The following is a 15,128-nucleotide window of genomic DNA, read 5'->3' on the forward strand; positions in this document are numbered from 1 at the left end:
TAGTTGGAGACTTCGATTCACCACTCTCATCAATGGACAGAACATCTAGACAGAGGATCAATAAAGAAATAGAGAATCTGAATATTACTATAAATGAGCTAGACTTAACAGACATTTATAGGACATTACATCCCACAACAGCAGGATACACCTTTTTCTCAAGTATTCATGGATCTTTCTCAAAGATAGACCATATGCTGGGTCACAAAGCAAGTCTTAACAAATTTAAAAAGATTGAAATCATACACAACACTTTCTCGGATCATAAAGGAATGAAGTTGGAAATCAATAATAGGCGGAGTGCCAGAAAATTCACAAATACGTGGAGGCTCAACAACACATTCCTAAACAACCAGTGGGTCAAAGAAGAAATTGCAAGAGAAATTAGTAAATACCTCGAGGCGAATGAAAATGAAAACACAACATATCAAAACTTATGGGACGCAGCAAAGGCAGTGCTAAGAGGGAAAATTATTGCCCTAAATGCCTATATCAGAAAAGAAGAAAAGGCAAAAATGCAGGAATTAACTGTCCACTTGGAAGAACTGCAGAAAGAACAGCAAACTAATCCCAAAGCAAGCAAAAGGAAAGAAATAACAAAGATTAGAGCAGAAATAAATGAAATTGAAAACATGAAAACAATAGAGAAAATCAATAAGACCAGAAGTTGGTTCTATGAGAAAATCAATAAGATTGATGGGCCCTTAGCAAGATTGACAAAAAGAAGAAGAGAGAAGATGCAAATAAATAAGATCAGAAATGGAAGAGGAGACATAACTACTGACCTCACAGAAATAAAGGAGGTAATAACAGGATACTATGAACAACGTTATGTTAATAAATACAACAATTTAGAGGAAATGGACAGGTTCCTGGAAAGACATGAACAACCAACTTTGACTCAAGAAGACATAGATGACCTCAACAAACCAATCACAAGTAAAGAAATTGAATTAGTCATTCAAAAGCTTCCTAAAAAGAAAAGTCCAGGACCAGACGGCTTCACATCTGAATTCTATCAAACATTCCAGAAAGAATTAGTACCAACTCTCCTCAAACTCTTCAAAAAATCGAAGCGGAGGGAAAACTACCTAATTCATTCTATGAAGCCAACATCACCCTCATACCAAAACCAGGCAAAGATATTACAAAAAAAGAAAACTACAGGCCAATCTCTCTAATGAATATAGATGCAAAAATCCTCAATAAAATTCTAGCAAATCGTATCCAACAACACATTAAAAGAATTATACATCATGACCAAGTAGGATTCATCCCAGGTATGCAAGGATGGTTCAACATAAGAAAATCAATTAATGTAATACACCACATCAACAAATCAAAGCAGAAAAATCACATGATCATCTCAATTGATGCAGAGAAGGCATTTGACAAGATTCAACATCCTTTCCTGTTGAAAACACTTCAAAGGATAGGAATACAAGGGAACCTCCTTAAAATGATAGAAGGAATATATGAAAAACCCACAGCTAATATCATCCTCAATGGGGAAAAATTGAAAACTTTCCCCCTAAGATCAGGAACAAGACAAGGATGTCCACTATCACCACTATTATTCAACATTGTGTTGGAGGTTCTAGCCAGAGCAATTAGACAAGAAAAAGAAATACAAGGCATCAAAATTGGAAAGGAAGAAGTAAAACTATCACTGTTTGCAGACGATATGATACTATACGTCGAAAACCGGAAATATTTTTCCGGAAAACCGGAAAAATCCACAACAAAACTACTAGAGCTAATAAATGAGTACAGCAAAGTAGCAGGCTACAAGATCAACATTCAAAAATCTGTAGCATTTCTATACACTAGCAATGAACAAGCGGAGGGGGAAATCAAGAAACGAATCCCATTTACAATTGCAACTAAAAGAATAAAATACCTAGGAATAAATTTAACTAAAGAGACAAAAAACCTATATAAAGAAAACTACAAAAAACTGCTAAAAGAAATCACAGAAGACCTAAATACATGGAAGGGAATACCGTGTTCATGGATTGGAAGACTAAATATAATTAAGATGTCAATCCTACCTAAATTGATTTACAGATTCAATGCAATACCAATCAAAATCCCAACAACTTATTTTTCAGAAATAGAAAAACCAATAAGCAAATTTATCTGGAAGGGCCGGGTGCCTCGAATTGCTAAAAGCATCTTGAGGAAAAAAAACGAAGCTGGAGGTCTTGCACTGCCTGACTTTAAGGCATATTATGAAGCCACAGTGGTCAAAACAGCATGGTATTGGCATAAAGATAGATAAATCGACCAATGGAATCGAATAGAGTGCTCAGATATAGACCCTCTCATCTATGGACATTTGATCTTTGATAAGGCAGTCAAGCCAACTCACCTGGGACAGAACAGTCTTTTCAACAAATAGTGCCTAGAGAACTGGATATTCATATGCAAAAGAATGAAAGAAGACCCATATCTCACACCTTACACAAAAGTTAACTCAAAATGGATCAAAGATCTAAACATTAGGTCTAAGACCATAAAACAGTTAGAGGAAAATGTAGGAAGATATCTTATGAATCTTACAATTGGAAGCAGTTTTATGGACCTTAAACCTAAAGCAAGAGCACTGAAGAAGGAAATAAATAAATGGGAACTCCTCAAAATTAAACACTTTTGTGCATCAAAGAACTTCATCAAGAAAGTAGAAAGACAGCCTACACAATGGGAAACAATATTTGGAAACGACATATCAGATAAAGGTCTAGTATCCAGAATTTATAAAGAGATTGTTCAACTCAACAACAAAAAGACAGCCAACCCAATTACAAAATGGGAAAAAGACTTGAATAGACTTCTCTCAGAGGAGGAAATACAAATGGCCAAAAGGCACATGAAGAGATGCTCAATGTCCCTGGCCATTAGAGAAATGCAAATCAAAACCACAATGAGATATCACCTCACACCCACCAGAATGGCCATTATCAACAAAACAGAAAATGACAAGTGCTGGAGAGGATGCGGTGAAAGAGGCACACTTATCCACTGTTGGTGGGAATGTCAAATGGTGCAACCACCTTGGAAGGCAGTTTGGCGGTTCCTCAAAAAGCTGAATATAGAATTGCCATACGACCCAGCAATACCATTGCTGGGAATCTACTCAAAGGGCTTAAGGGCAAAGACACAAACGGACATTTGCACACCAATGTTTATAGCAGCATTATTTACAATTGCAAAGAGATGGAAACAGCCAAAATGTCCATCAACAGACGAGTGGCTAAACAAACTGTGGTATATACATACGATGGAATATTATGCAGCTTTAAGACAGGATAAAATTATGAAGCATGTAATAACATGGATGGACCTAGAGAACATTATGCTGAGTGAGTCTAGCCAAAAACTAAAAGACAAATACTGTATGGTCCCAATGATGTGAATCGACATTCGAGAATAAACTTGGAATATGTCATTGGCAACAGAGTTCAGCAGGAGTTAGAAACAGGGCAGATAATGGGTAATTGGAGCTGATGGGATACAGACTGTGCAACAGGACTAGATACAAAAACTCAGAAATGGACAGCACAATAATACCTAATTGTAAAGTAATCATGTTAAAACACTGAATGAAGCTTCATCTGAGCTATAGGGTTTTTGTTTTGTTTTGTTTTGTTTTTTACTATTATTACTACTTTTCTTTTCTCTATATTAACATTTTATATCTTTTTCTGTTGTGTTGCTAGTTCCTCTAAACCGATGCAAATGTACTAAGAAACGATGATCATGCATCTATGTGATGATGTTAAGAATTACTGAGTGCATATGTAGAACGGTATGATTTCTAAATGTTGTGTTAATTTCTTTTTTTTTCTCTTTCTTTCCATTAATAAAAAAAAAAAAAAAAAACACTGAATGAAGCTGCATCCGAGCTATAGGTTTTTGTTTTGTTTTGTTTTGTTTTGTTTTGTTCTTACTATTATTACTTTTATTTTTTTTCTCTATATTAACATTCTATATCTTTTTCGGTTGTGTTGCTAGTTCTTCTAAACCGATGCAAATGTACTAAGAAATGATGATCATGCATCTATGTGATGATGTTAAGAATTACTGATTGCATACGTAGAATGGTATGATTTCTAAATGTTGGGTTAATTTCTTTTTTTCCGTTAATTAATAAAAAAAAAGATTAAAAATAAAATAAAATAAAATAAAGTGTCAATGGCTGAGAGATTCCAAACAGCGTCAAGAGGTTATCCTGAAGGTTATTCTTACGCATTAAACAAATATCACCTTTTTAGTTAAGGTGTAACAGAGAGGTTAGAGGGAACTGCCTGAAAATGTAGAGCTGTGTTCCAGTAGCTATGTTTCTTGAAGATAATTATATAATAATATAGCTTTCCCAATGCGACTGTGTGATTGTGAAAACCTCGTGTCTGATGCTTCTTTTATCTACTTTATGGACAAATGAGTAAAACATATGGATTAAAAATAAATAAATAATAGGGGGAATAAATGTTAAAATAAATTTAGTAGATTGAAATGCTAGTGATCAATGAAAGGGAGGGGTAAGGGGTATGGTATGTATGAATTTTTTTCTGTTTTCTTTTTATTTCTTTTTCTGAATTGATGCAAATGTTCTAAGAAATGATCATGATGATGATTATACAACTATGTGATGATATTGTGAGCCATTGATTGCACACCAAGTATTGAATGTTCATATGTTAAGAATGCTCGTGTTGTACGTCGACTGGTTTTATTAATAAAAATTTAAAAATAAAAATAAATTTAAAAATCAGAATGCCTAAAAAAGAAACGGATATTCATACTTGCCTGTGGGAATGAAAATCAGTACAACGTCCAAGTGGAGAGCCATTTGGTAATATCTATCAAGATTTAAAGTAGTACATACTGTTGGACCAGCAAGTTTCTTCCTCAGCGATTTCATACAGATATTCTCAATCTCATGCAAAATAAAATCTGTGTCAGGGCATTCATATAGCATTGGTTTGAATACCAACAGTATGGAAATAACATGAAGATCCACCAATGGGGATTCTGGGATTAATAAATTATGGCACATTTGTACAATGGAATATATGCAACAATTTTTTAAATTTGATAGCTCCAAATGTGCTGATATGTTCTGATCATCTAGATATATTGTTAAACTAAAACAAATCAACAACAAAAAGAAGGTGCAGAACAGTGTGTTTACAGTTCTACTGTTTGTGTAAATTATACACACACACATATACACAAACAGCAAAACTTCTGGAAGGACAGACATCAAAACATCAACAATGGTTATATCTGAGGACTAAGACTACAGGAGACTGTTTTTTTCCTTAATATACCTTTTTGTATTTTTTATTTTTACAAGTATATGATACTTTCATAAGCAAAATTTTAATTTTTTCATTTTTAAAATATATTTTCATACTTTTATAAGTACATAGACTATATCAGGAATGTAATAAGTGTGGTTGTGGTTGTCTCCAGGGAGAACTGGGGGTTGGGGAAGGAGGAAATTAGGAGTAGTTACTTTTCATATACATAAGGGGTTGGTACTTTTGAATTTTCATCATGTGCATGGGATCTTATTAAAAAAAAAAAAAAAAAGTTTTTTAAGGACCAAGCTGGTCCAAAGGAGATGAATCTTCTTCCCTGGACGAGTTCAAGAAGCTGAGGCTGTCAGGTCTTTGTCAGGCATGCTGCAGAGGAGATTTAGGCAAACAAGTGAGGGCACGACCAGTTGGCCCCTCCCCCCCATATCCTTCTAACTCAGAGGCTGTATGATTCTTTCCATCGCAGTGCAAAAAAGAAAGAAGCAAGTGAGACATAAGAATACAGGCTGCACTTCATCCATCCATATTTTCATTCAGGAAATATTTTAAGTGCCTCCTATGGCTCAGACCCTCTGCTGGGCATCATTGCAGTGAACAAGACAACTGTGGTTCCTTCACACCTTCAGGAGGTGTAGGGCTTGCCTGATACACAGCTTGGGGATAGGCATCCCAGTCTGAAGCCTTTTCATGGTTCCTTCTTTGTCCAGAAAACCAAAGAAAATTTGACTTGCTGCATTCTACCTACCTTGGGCATCTGTTGGCTCCTAGTACACTCCATGCTCTTCACTGCTTGGTGTTTATGTACCGTCTAGGGAAAGGTTGTTTGAGTGGCTGGTCTTTCATATCTTTCATATCAGCTAAATGTCAGTTCTTCCAAGCAGTCAGCCTTTACCCATTTTAATTCCTTTTCATAATGACCTATTTCCTTCATGACGCTTATTACATCTGCAATTATTTTGTTTGACTTGATTATTTATCTGCTCTATCTACTATCTTTCTTATTCACTATTTTATCTTCAATACCAAGCATGTGCCTATATATCAGTAGGAACTCAGTACTAAGATTGGTTGAATTACAAACCACTGCTGATTATACCTTCCACATATCCTTCTCTGGGCAATACCTCAAACATTACCAAACCCAGACTGCCCAGCCCTTCACCCATGATGATTTGTTACCCATGATACCATTTAGCACTATTAATTTCACCTTGGCTTCATCTGCACATCTGAGTTTTCAACAACCATATCTTCCAAGAACACAGAAGCACCCATCTGCCAATCTAGTAGAGAATTAATTAATTAATTAATTAATTTTTAACTAAGGAAGGCTTTTTTTGTTTTGTTTTGTTTTGTTGGCATGTGCAGGCTCCTGGAATTGAACCCCGGTCTCCCACTGGCAGGAAAGAAGTCTACCTCCGAGCTACCCTTGCACCGTAAGTATAAATTCAGATAAATGCACAGAGGTACAAAGAGGGGAGCAGCTTAAAAATATATAATTACAATAAAATGGAGGAAATTGTCAAAAAAGAAATGGAAACCATCACTGTTCCTAATGTATTCTTTCCTCAATGTATGACAAATTGCAGCAATAATTCTTAGTATTTGATGGAAGACTGTTCCAAAGTGAGAATCTTACATAGAACGAAGTCATGGAAGGCTCTTTCCTTTTTCTCCCCAAGTTCGTCACAACTATTTGCACAGTGATTAACCAGAAATGAAACTTTATGGATGAAATATCCTTTCTACAGGAGGGGAAGAAACCCAAGACTTGTAGCTCTCATACTCCAGCTGCATCCTCAGAATTATTTTTGTCAATAACGAGTTCACAATGTGATATCACCTTTAAATTTTCTTCTGAGACCATTGGCTTAGAGATACCATGAACAGTCACAAAATGGAAGGCTGTCAGGACACAGCACATTTGAGATGACCCTATGCCCTGGATCCATGCACTCTCCTCCATGACTCACACTCAGCTGTGAGAACATCATATTTCTCCACATGTCTTCTTTCCCTTGCCACTAGAATGGGTTCTCAAATGCACAAGCAGGGAATTGGTCAGGAACACAGCATGGCCTGGCATCCTGAGCACTGATGAGAGTGGTGAGTAGAGGTGGAGAGTGAAGTAATCATTAAGGCAGTGGGCATAATAGAGGAGCAGTCCCTTTCCTTGACCATCTTTTTTTTTTAATCATTTTAAAACAGTGTTAGTCATACATCATACAATACAACCTAAGTAAAAATCAGTGGTTCCCGGTATTATCACATAGCCATGCCTTCACCACCACCATCTATAGGCAGACATTTCCTTTACTTCTGCAAAGAATCGCATCTAAACCAGCTTTTTAGGTGCTCTCAGGATTGGGCAGAAATCACTCTGCAGTATCCAATCTTAGTCTCCTGACTAAGACACTGCTCTCAACATTCTGGAGGATAATACAAATTTATAATAATAATCATACTAATAACTGGATTCTCTGAGTGCATTGCAGTGATATTTGTTGGTACTTTCCTGGTAACAGAGCCCCACTTTACTTTTAGGAAATTATCCCTCGATATTGTGATACTGTTGGGAGAACTGACATTCAAAGTGCCCTTGCCTGGTTATGCTGCAGGCACATAAGCCAAGCTAGTTAAATTGGGTTCCTTCCATTGAAATGCTGATTCGCAGACAGGGTGACACAAGGATATAAAATGTTGAGCTGACCAGACTGTCAGCTCATTCCTGATAAAACTTCTTATCACTTCTGAGCTTGGTTTTTAGCTAATCCTTTGATTCTGTGAGCTACCTGATAGCCTTCTAATGAAATTCAATATTTACTTGCAACCAAAAAATACTCTGCCTAGTTCAGTTATGCTCCGAACTAGTGTTAAGAGTGAGTTCTATGCATTCTCTGTATAATCCTGTCAACAACCCCTCAGGAGGGCACATTTATTATCCTCATCCTCCCTTTAGAGACAGAAAAATGAAGGCCTAGAGAACTTGACCACAGTCAAATGGCCAGTAAGAGGCAGAGTTAGGATTCAATGCCAGGTCCATTTGGATACAAACAAATCGATGCTCTTAACCACAGCTCTACATCCCAGGCTTTGCTAAAGCTGTATGTGCATTAATGTTTTTCTCCCCAACCACAAGCTATGAAGGGACAAGGATCCACATCACAGCTTGGGGTGAGGTCTTCACAAGAGTCATGAAAACAACACAGAGCCAGGAAAAATCTTGAGGGAATAAGAGAAAAGCTGCCATAATTTTTCAGGTCAGAAGACCACATGGGTAGCAGAGGAAGAGACCTGTTAATCTCTGGGTCAGACAGGCAAAGGGACAGGAATGGTGGATAGGATTTTGTGCTGGTCAGTCTCTGCTCTGTGAGACCCCAGCAAACAGTGTGCCAAAACACGAGTGCCAAAAAAAATGGTGCCTAATGTGCATAGTTTTGCAATCTACTTCTTTAACTTAAAAATGTACCCAAAATGTCTTTTTATCTTATTAAATGTTACTTTACAACATGGCTTTTTATGGCTATACATTAATTCATTGTATGGATGCACTGTTTAGGACATTTATGTTTTCCAGATCGTCACTGCAATAATCAATGCAGCAAAACTTAACATTGCTAAATCTTTACGCATGATTATTTCTTTGACTAAATTCCTAAAAATGTAATTATTGGATCAAAAGCTATGTATCATTTGAGGTTCTTTTTACATATATTGCTAAACCATTGCTGGAAATGATGTACCAATTACATTCCCACCAGAGGTGGATGAGGCAGCCCATTTGGGTGCATCTTTTCCAACAGTGGATTTTATCATTAAAAAAAAACTTTGAAAGCACCACTTATTCTACAAAGGCATCCACAGTCCATAAAGAGCAAGATTTTTCCTGCCAAAGAGTATGTTTGGATCACCAGATTAGTCCAGTTACTCTGAAATCACTTAATTTCTGTTCTTGTGCTAGATGTAGCTTTTGCACACACAAGATATCTTGGGAAGGAAAATATTTAGAAAGAACTTAAATGAAGGGGCAGAACATACAAATCCTTCTATCTCTGCAGATACTGAAGAGGCCGGTGCTCCAGTCACCGCCGGTCTGGACAATGGCTGTGACCGTGGTCCTGTCCCTGGCTCCCGGGGCAGGCTGCTTCACCACCACCTGGGCTGGGGCTTGGCTCCTGAAGAGTGGAGGAGGATAATTAACTCAGAAACAAGAAGGTAATTCAGGAGGATGACCATTAAGCCAAGATAGAGTGATAGGAGATAGGGATCCAGTGGTGCCAAGTGGCCTTGTCCTTAATTCACAGCCAAAACTGACCTCGCCATCCCCCTCCTTCCTCTTTTGTCACACCTTCTCCTCTGATTTTTTTGCCCCAATGCTACAAAGGGCATCATCATTCCAAATCCTGTCACTCAAGCTCAAACTCAATGAGTATTTCTCAATGTTTCATAAAGTTCACAAATGTGGAACCAACAGGCCTCAGTTCAAACCCTGCACCACTTCCTAGAGACTTATCTTGGTTAAGTCATTTAAGCTCTCTGCACTTCCATATGTTTAACATAAAAAAGAAAAGCTCTACCTCATAGTGTTATTGTGTCAAAGGACATAGAATGCCTTTACTATGCCCAGGCAGTGTAACAGTGGGTGAAGCCGTACCCCAAGATTTTCTAAATTTTGATGAAGAAAGACTACGTTTGACACACCACAGACTTGGACAAGGCTGTAGACATTGAACATGCAGTTTCACTTATGTGAATAACCCAGACTTCAGACCATGCCCTGATGTTAAACTATTGTACAGTTGTCCAACTGGGGCCACAAGGTACACCTTTGGAATAGTTTCCCCTGAAGGGAATAGATTGTCTCACCACCATCCTGTTTTAAGCAATGAGGGCCCAGGTGGCAGACTTTAAGAGTGACAAGAGGAAAAACTTCTTTTTCATTTGGGGCTTAAAGTCAGTTTGCCTGAACTCCAACCACAGGGATACTTGGAGTGATTCCTATAATGAAGGGTAAGCTGTACCTGGCCATATGGAAGAGGCAAGTTAAGAGTGAGGGAAGGATTAGTGTTCAATGAGAGGGAGGGGTAAGGAGTATGATATCTATGCGTTTTCTTCTTTTTTCTTTTTCTCTTTTTGGAGTGATGCAAGTCTTCTAAAAAATGATCCTGGTGATGAATACACATCTATGTGATAAAAAAAAAAGTGTGAGGGAAGGGGGTTCTAAAATGGGTCTGGGGCAGTCAGTATCAGAATTATTCTGTTTTTTGCATACCTCATTAAGAGTTTACACAAGGTCTCTGGTGTGCTATGAGGAATTAAAGAAAGAGCCTGCCTAATGCTTGAGAAAAAGTAAACAAGAAAATAGCAGCATTTCTTTCTGTAGCAATTGTTGCAGAAATGGTCACTAAAGTTCAGCACCTTAGACACATAGTCTGGAGGCCAAATGTCAGCCACCATCCTGGGGGTCCTTTGGAAAGCTCAGAAACTCTTTGAGAAGCTTTGATTTCTGACAGTAAAGCCAATAGGATTTCATGGTATCATAATATGGGTTGCATTGTTCTTTTTACTAAGATCCATCTCTTTTTTCTTCCCACCAATATCACCCAAATCCACATCTTCTTGAACCTGATCACACAGTAGCTTGTTAAAAAAAAAAACTTCCCACACCTTACCCCAGGCAGACTGCACAGGTCTCCAGGGATGAGGTACAGAAATGTGTATCCATAACAAGCTTCCCAGGTAATTCTTATGCAGTCATCCCGATACTAATCTGATTCTGGAAACACTGATGATATGCGATAGTTTTCAAAACTCCCACTAGCTAAAAGTGATGTTGCCAATTTAACAAAGATGGCAAGAAAAATAGAACAGAGGTGGAAGGAAAGAGGATGCTTGGAACATCCCCAGTGTGATTTGCCAATGAGACATGGAGATCATGTCCAGCAAAAACAACTGGAAATGCTGGACCAAAATTTGGACGAGAGGTTAGAATAGGAGTTACCTATCTAAAAGTAGGAAGTAGAGCCATGTTACATCCCAAATTCTTTTACCTATTAGGCATTTTAAACAATGACTAGAGTTTAACAAGCTTTTCAAGGGCCTACAAAAGTATTTGAGACCTGGAAAAAAAATATTGGCTCCAAAATATAAAAACAGAAAAATAGGGATTAACTAATGTTTAATGAAATGCTTAGAAAATCTAGCATTATGTCAATCTCATAAATTGTCAAATGTAGAATTCACAAATATTCCATCGCATTTGAAAACAATTTGTAGGTTAAGTTCCCTCGTTGCAAAAATTCACAAGTATGAATGATTGCTGAGAAAGAGCATCCAATCACACATTATATGAATTATTAGTAGTCAAATAATTTCAAAAACAAAATTATCAAAATCCTTTCACTTATTGCATAGCAAAAAATATATATATGGTGCATTTTATTTTGACATAGTTTAGGGCCTATGAAGGTCTCAAGTGGCCTTGAAGAAATTACTTTTATACATATCTTATTGTTTTTACTTCAAAGTGAACTTCTTGAGGTCAGGGGCTATATACTGCTTCTCCCTGTATTCCCAGCATCCAACACACTACCTTGAAATCTAGTGGGTACATGATAAATGTTTGTGGAATTGGATCAAATTGAATTCAAATGTCTCTTCTGATACATGTGGGTCCTCTTCAAATCCAGCTATGAATGTTGTGGCCTAAATATGTTTCATTCTCTAAAGGCAAACTCTCAAATGTGAATTGATTAAATAAAAGCAAAGGGTAGCCTGAACAAATATAAACCAAGGCATTTACCTCTCAATGTGATGCCCACAAGCTGAGGCTACCATCATTATACTAAGAGCTTCCAATCATCTCTGATTTTAGTGGAAGGATTTCTTAGGGCTGAGCATCCAGATTAGATTTTCCCTCGAAATGAACCATTTACTGCTTTCAGCCTTAAAATAGAATTTTTTGCTTCTATCTCAGCATTATGTGAGTAATACCTTTTATTATAGCAAGGAAGTCTGCCCTCTATCTATTCCAAATCAAATAACTAAAGGCACAGCTTTACAGGAAAAAAAAAATGGGTTTGTATGCTGTATGTGCCTAATTTTGAACTCAAGGTGAAATGTATTACTAACTTTCTTTCCTTAATGACTTGGATCTTTAGTGATTTTTATATTAAAATGTTTGAATCGACATGCATTGGCTAAAGCATTTCAGCTCAAAATTATTGCTCATGTGTCTTTATAATGAAAATAACAACCATAACTACCCTTCACTGAGCATCTTCTGTGTGCCAGGCAATGAGTAGTTCCTTTAAGAATGGAAAGATTGTTTAGGGGCTGCTACTGGTATCGGACTAAAGTAGCTATTATAGCTTCTTGGACAGCTTTTAGTTGTGTATATTACTCCATGGAGTCTTATGCCACCGTGAAGAATAGGATTGAGTTTGGAAAGAGTGGGTAAAGATGATGGTCATAGAGCTTTGCTAAACCAGAGCAACTGCATTAACCATCAAATTCAACCAGCTCTTCATTTAGTGGAAAGATCATAGATTTTAGATTCAGGCACACTGAAGTTCAAATGCGGCTTGGCTACATTCTAGTTCTTTGACCTTTGGAAACTCAACATGTCACAGCCCTCAGCCCAGGTCTCCCCCTCCCTAAAATTGAGATAAAAATATCCTACCTCTTCAGCTGCTGTAAGGATTAAACAAGATCACATACCAGGTATTTAGAATGCATATAATCGATGTCAGTTATTGTTCTTATTGTAATTCAAGGATCCTGCACATTTTCTGGGGCCATCTGTACCCTTTTCTGAGAAATAAAGAAAGGAGGTAGGGATCTGGGGGGTTCTTAGATTGAGAAACTTAAAATTCAACCAGGCTGACTAACCATTCCAATTTGCCCAGAATTGAGAGTTTTCTCAGGATGGGACTTTTTGGATGCTAAAACCAGGAGAGTCCCAGGCAAAGTAGGATGGTTTCTCACCCTGGTTGCCAGAAGCAGAAGGAGGCTTCACCTGGCAGGAGGCAGGAGACAGGAGGTAAGAGGAAGAAGGCTGACTCTAGGCTTTCTAGTCAGATCTGCTCCTACTGTTGGGAGATTATCGTAACAGTGCTGGGAGATGGATGAGATACACCTCTGCCCCTCTTGGACCTCACTCTATCCTCCTCCTCTTCTAGCAGCTTAACATATTCTCCACTGCTTGTGCCCACGTGTCTGGTGCTTCAGCCTGGGGAGTTTCACATCACTGTCCTAGCATCTATTCTGTAACCAAACTTGCAATATTGAGTTCATCCTGCCTCCCACTCAGGCTTCCATGATTGTCCAAAATTTTAACAGAAGCCAAAATCCTTGAGTTCTGATTATAAATGGGTAGAAATCACTGGCAGCCACAAAAAAATAAGTTTTACTTGGTCCAGGTTCAACATTTAAAGTTGAGAATAAAGAGACATACTTTCACCCAACCCAGCCATTTTCATTTCCTCAGCCAAGCAAGCCAGAAGGAACCAAACAGTTGCTCCCTTTTTCAAGTACACATAGAAAAAGATAGCAACCACTTTCTTCCCAAGCCCAGTTTTCTTTTATATAGTACTAGAATCAACATCTTTTCCCTGGCTTTTTATAAGAAACAACTGATTTAATATTCCACCAACCAAAGAGCAAAAGCTGGGGGAAAAAATTGACCCTACTCCATACTTCAGCCTACCTTAACTCAGAAGTAAGATGTTTATTCTCAGCTGACATGAGTGGAATCAGCAGAGGTGACGGTATGTTGAATAAGGAAACATCCTCAGAACACTTAGAGAAATAACTTCCAAACCAATTCATATTGGGAGGTGTTTTCTTTTCACTTGGGCTATCCTTTTCCTTTTGACAGTAAGTTAACTGATTCTAAACTTAGGTTCAACCCAAAGTAAAACATCTCTTCGAAAGAATGTTGCCTTGATATTCTGGAACCTGAGGTCACAGAAGCGTAACTGACAGACATCTTATTTCTTTAAAGACAAGCACACACCTAACTGTGGCCAGGATCATTTCCTGATATAAAGGGAGATATTGTTGAAGATCTTTTTTTTAAATTCATCTTTGGTAAAAAAAAAAAAAAATCCCTTTGCTTTGAAAGAAACTTTTAGCGAACACTTATCTAGTTAAGTGTCACTTGACTTTTCCTTGGGAGACTCAGCAGGCTACAGATTTCTGCTATGCCACATGGCTGAGAAGCAGCAGGGCCTCTCTTCATCCCCAGGACTGCTAGTCCAAATCAGCAAGACAATATGAGTCCCACAGCTAATCTGAAAGCAGGGACAAAATGGTCATTCAGCTCAGGTGTCATACTTGAATCCATCTCATGAAAGATGATCCCCTCAGGTTTGAACTATGCTAGGTTGCTCCAAGTCTCTAAGGCTTTTTTATTTATTATTATTAATTAAAAAAAAATTAACTAACACAACATTTAGAAATCATTCCATTCTACATCTAAGGCTTTTTTGAACTTCCAGAAAACATCTACTTTTCAACTCTTATTGATCATATCAGGAAAATGGTGCTTCCTTTTTCCTCCCTACTCAGATGGAATCTAGTGAACAAAGCAGTGCTTGGCTGGTGATTGCCTCCCTACAGCTCTGAATCCTGGAGGTCTCAGGAAGCACCTTTAGGGCATGCATTAGGGAGCTGTGGACCCCCGAAGCACTGGTGATTGTCGCTACAGGACAAAAATTTAGACAAAATTTCACACTCGGTGGGGAGGATTGGGTTTGCAATCATAATTCAATGGACAACAGGAAGAAATATATATTCTTCTCA

General features: G+C 37.8%; 1 protein-coding gene across 2 annotated transcripts in view; it reads right to left on the minus strand.

The window, feature by feature from the left end:
• The window catches only part of PLAC8L1 (PLAC8 like 1), a 30,214-nt gene extending 15,948 nt beyond the window's left edge, over positions 1–14,266 (minus strand). For both annotated transcript variants that reach the window (XM_077138057.1, XM_077138056.1), the window contains exons 1-2: positions 14,032–14,266; positions 9,363–9,499 (exon numbers count right to left, since the gene is read on the minus strand). In XM_077138057.1, coding sequence (XP_076994172.1) covers positions 9,363–9,499; positions 14,032–14,153 — 259 coding nt within the window. In that variant the 5' untranslated portion in view covers positions 14,154–14,266. The remainder of the gene's footprint in view (positions 1–9,362; positions 9,500–14,031) is intronic.
• Between the last annotated feature and the right edge of the window lie 862 nt (positions 14,267–15,128).

Source organism: Tamandua tetradactyla, chromosome 20 (assembly GCF_023851605.1).
Source record: "Tamandua tetradactyla isolate mTamTet1 chromosome 20, mTamTet1.pri, whole genome shotgun sequence".
Classification (NCBI taxonomy): domain Eukaryota; kingdom Metazoa; phylum Chordata; class Mammalia; order Pilosa; family Myrmecophagidae; genus Tamandua; species Tamandua tetradactyla.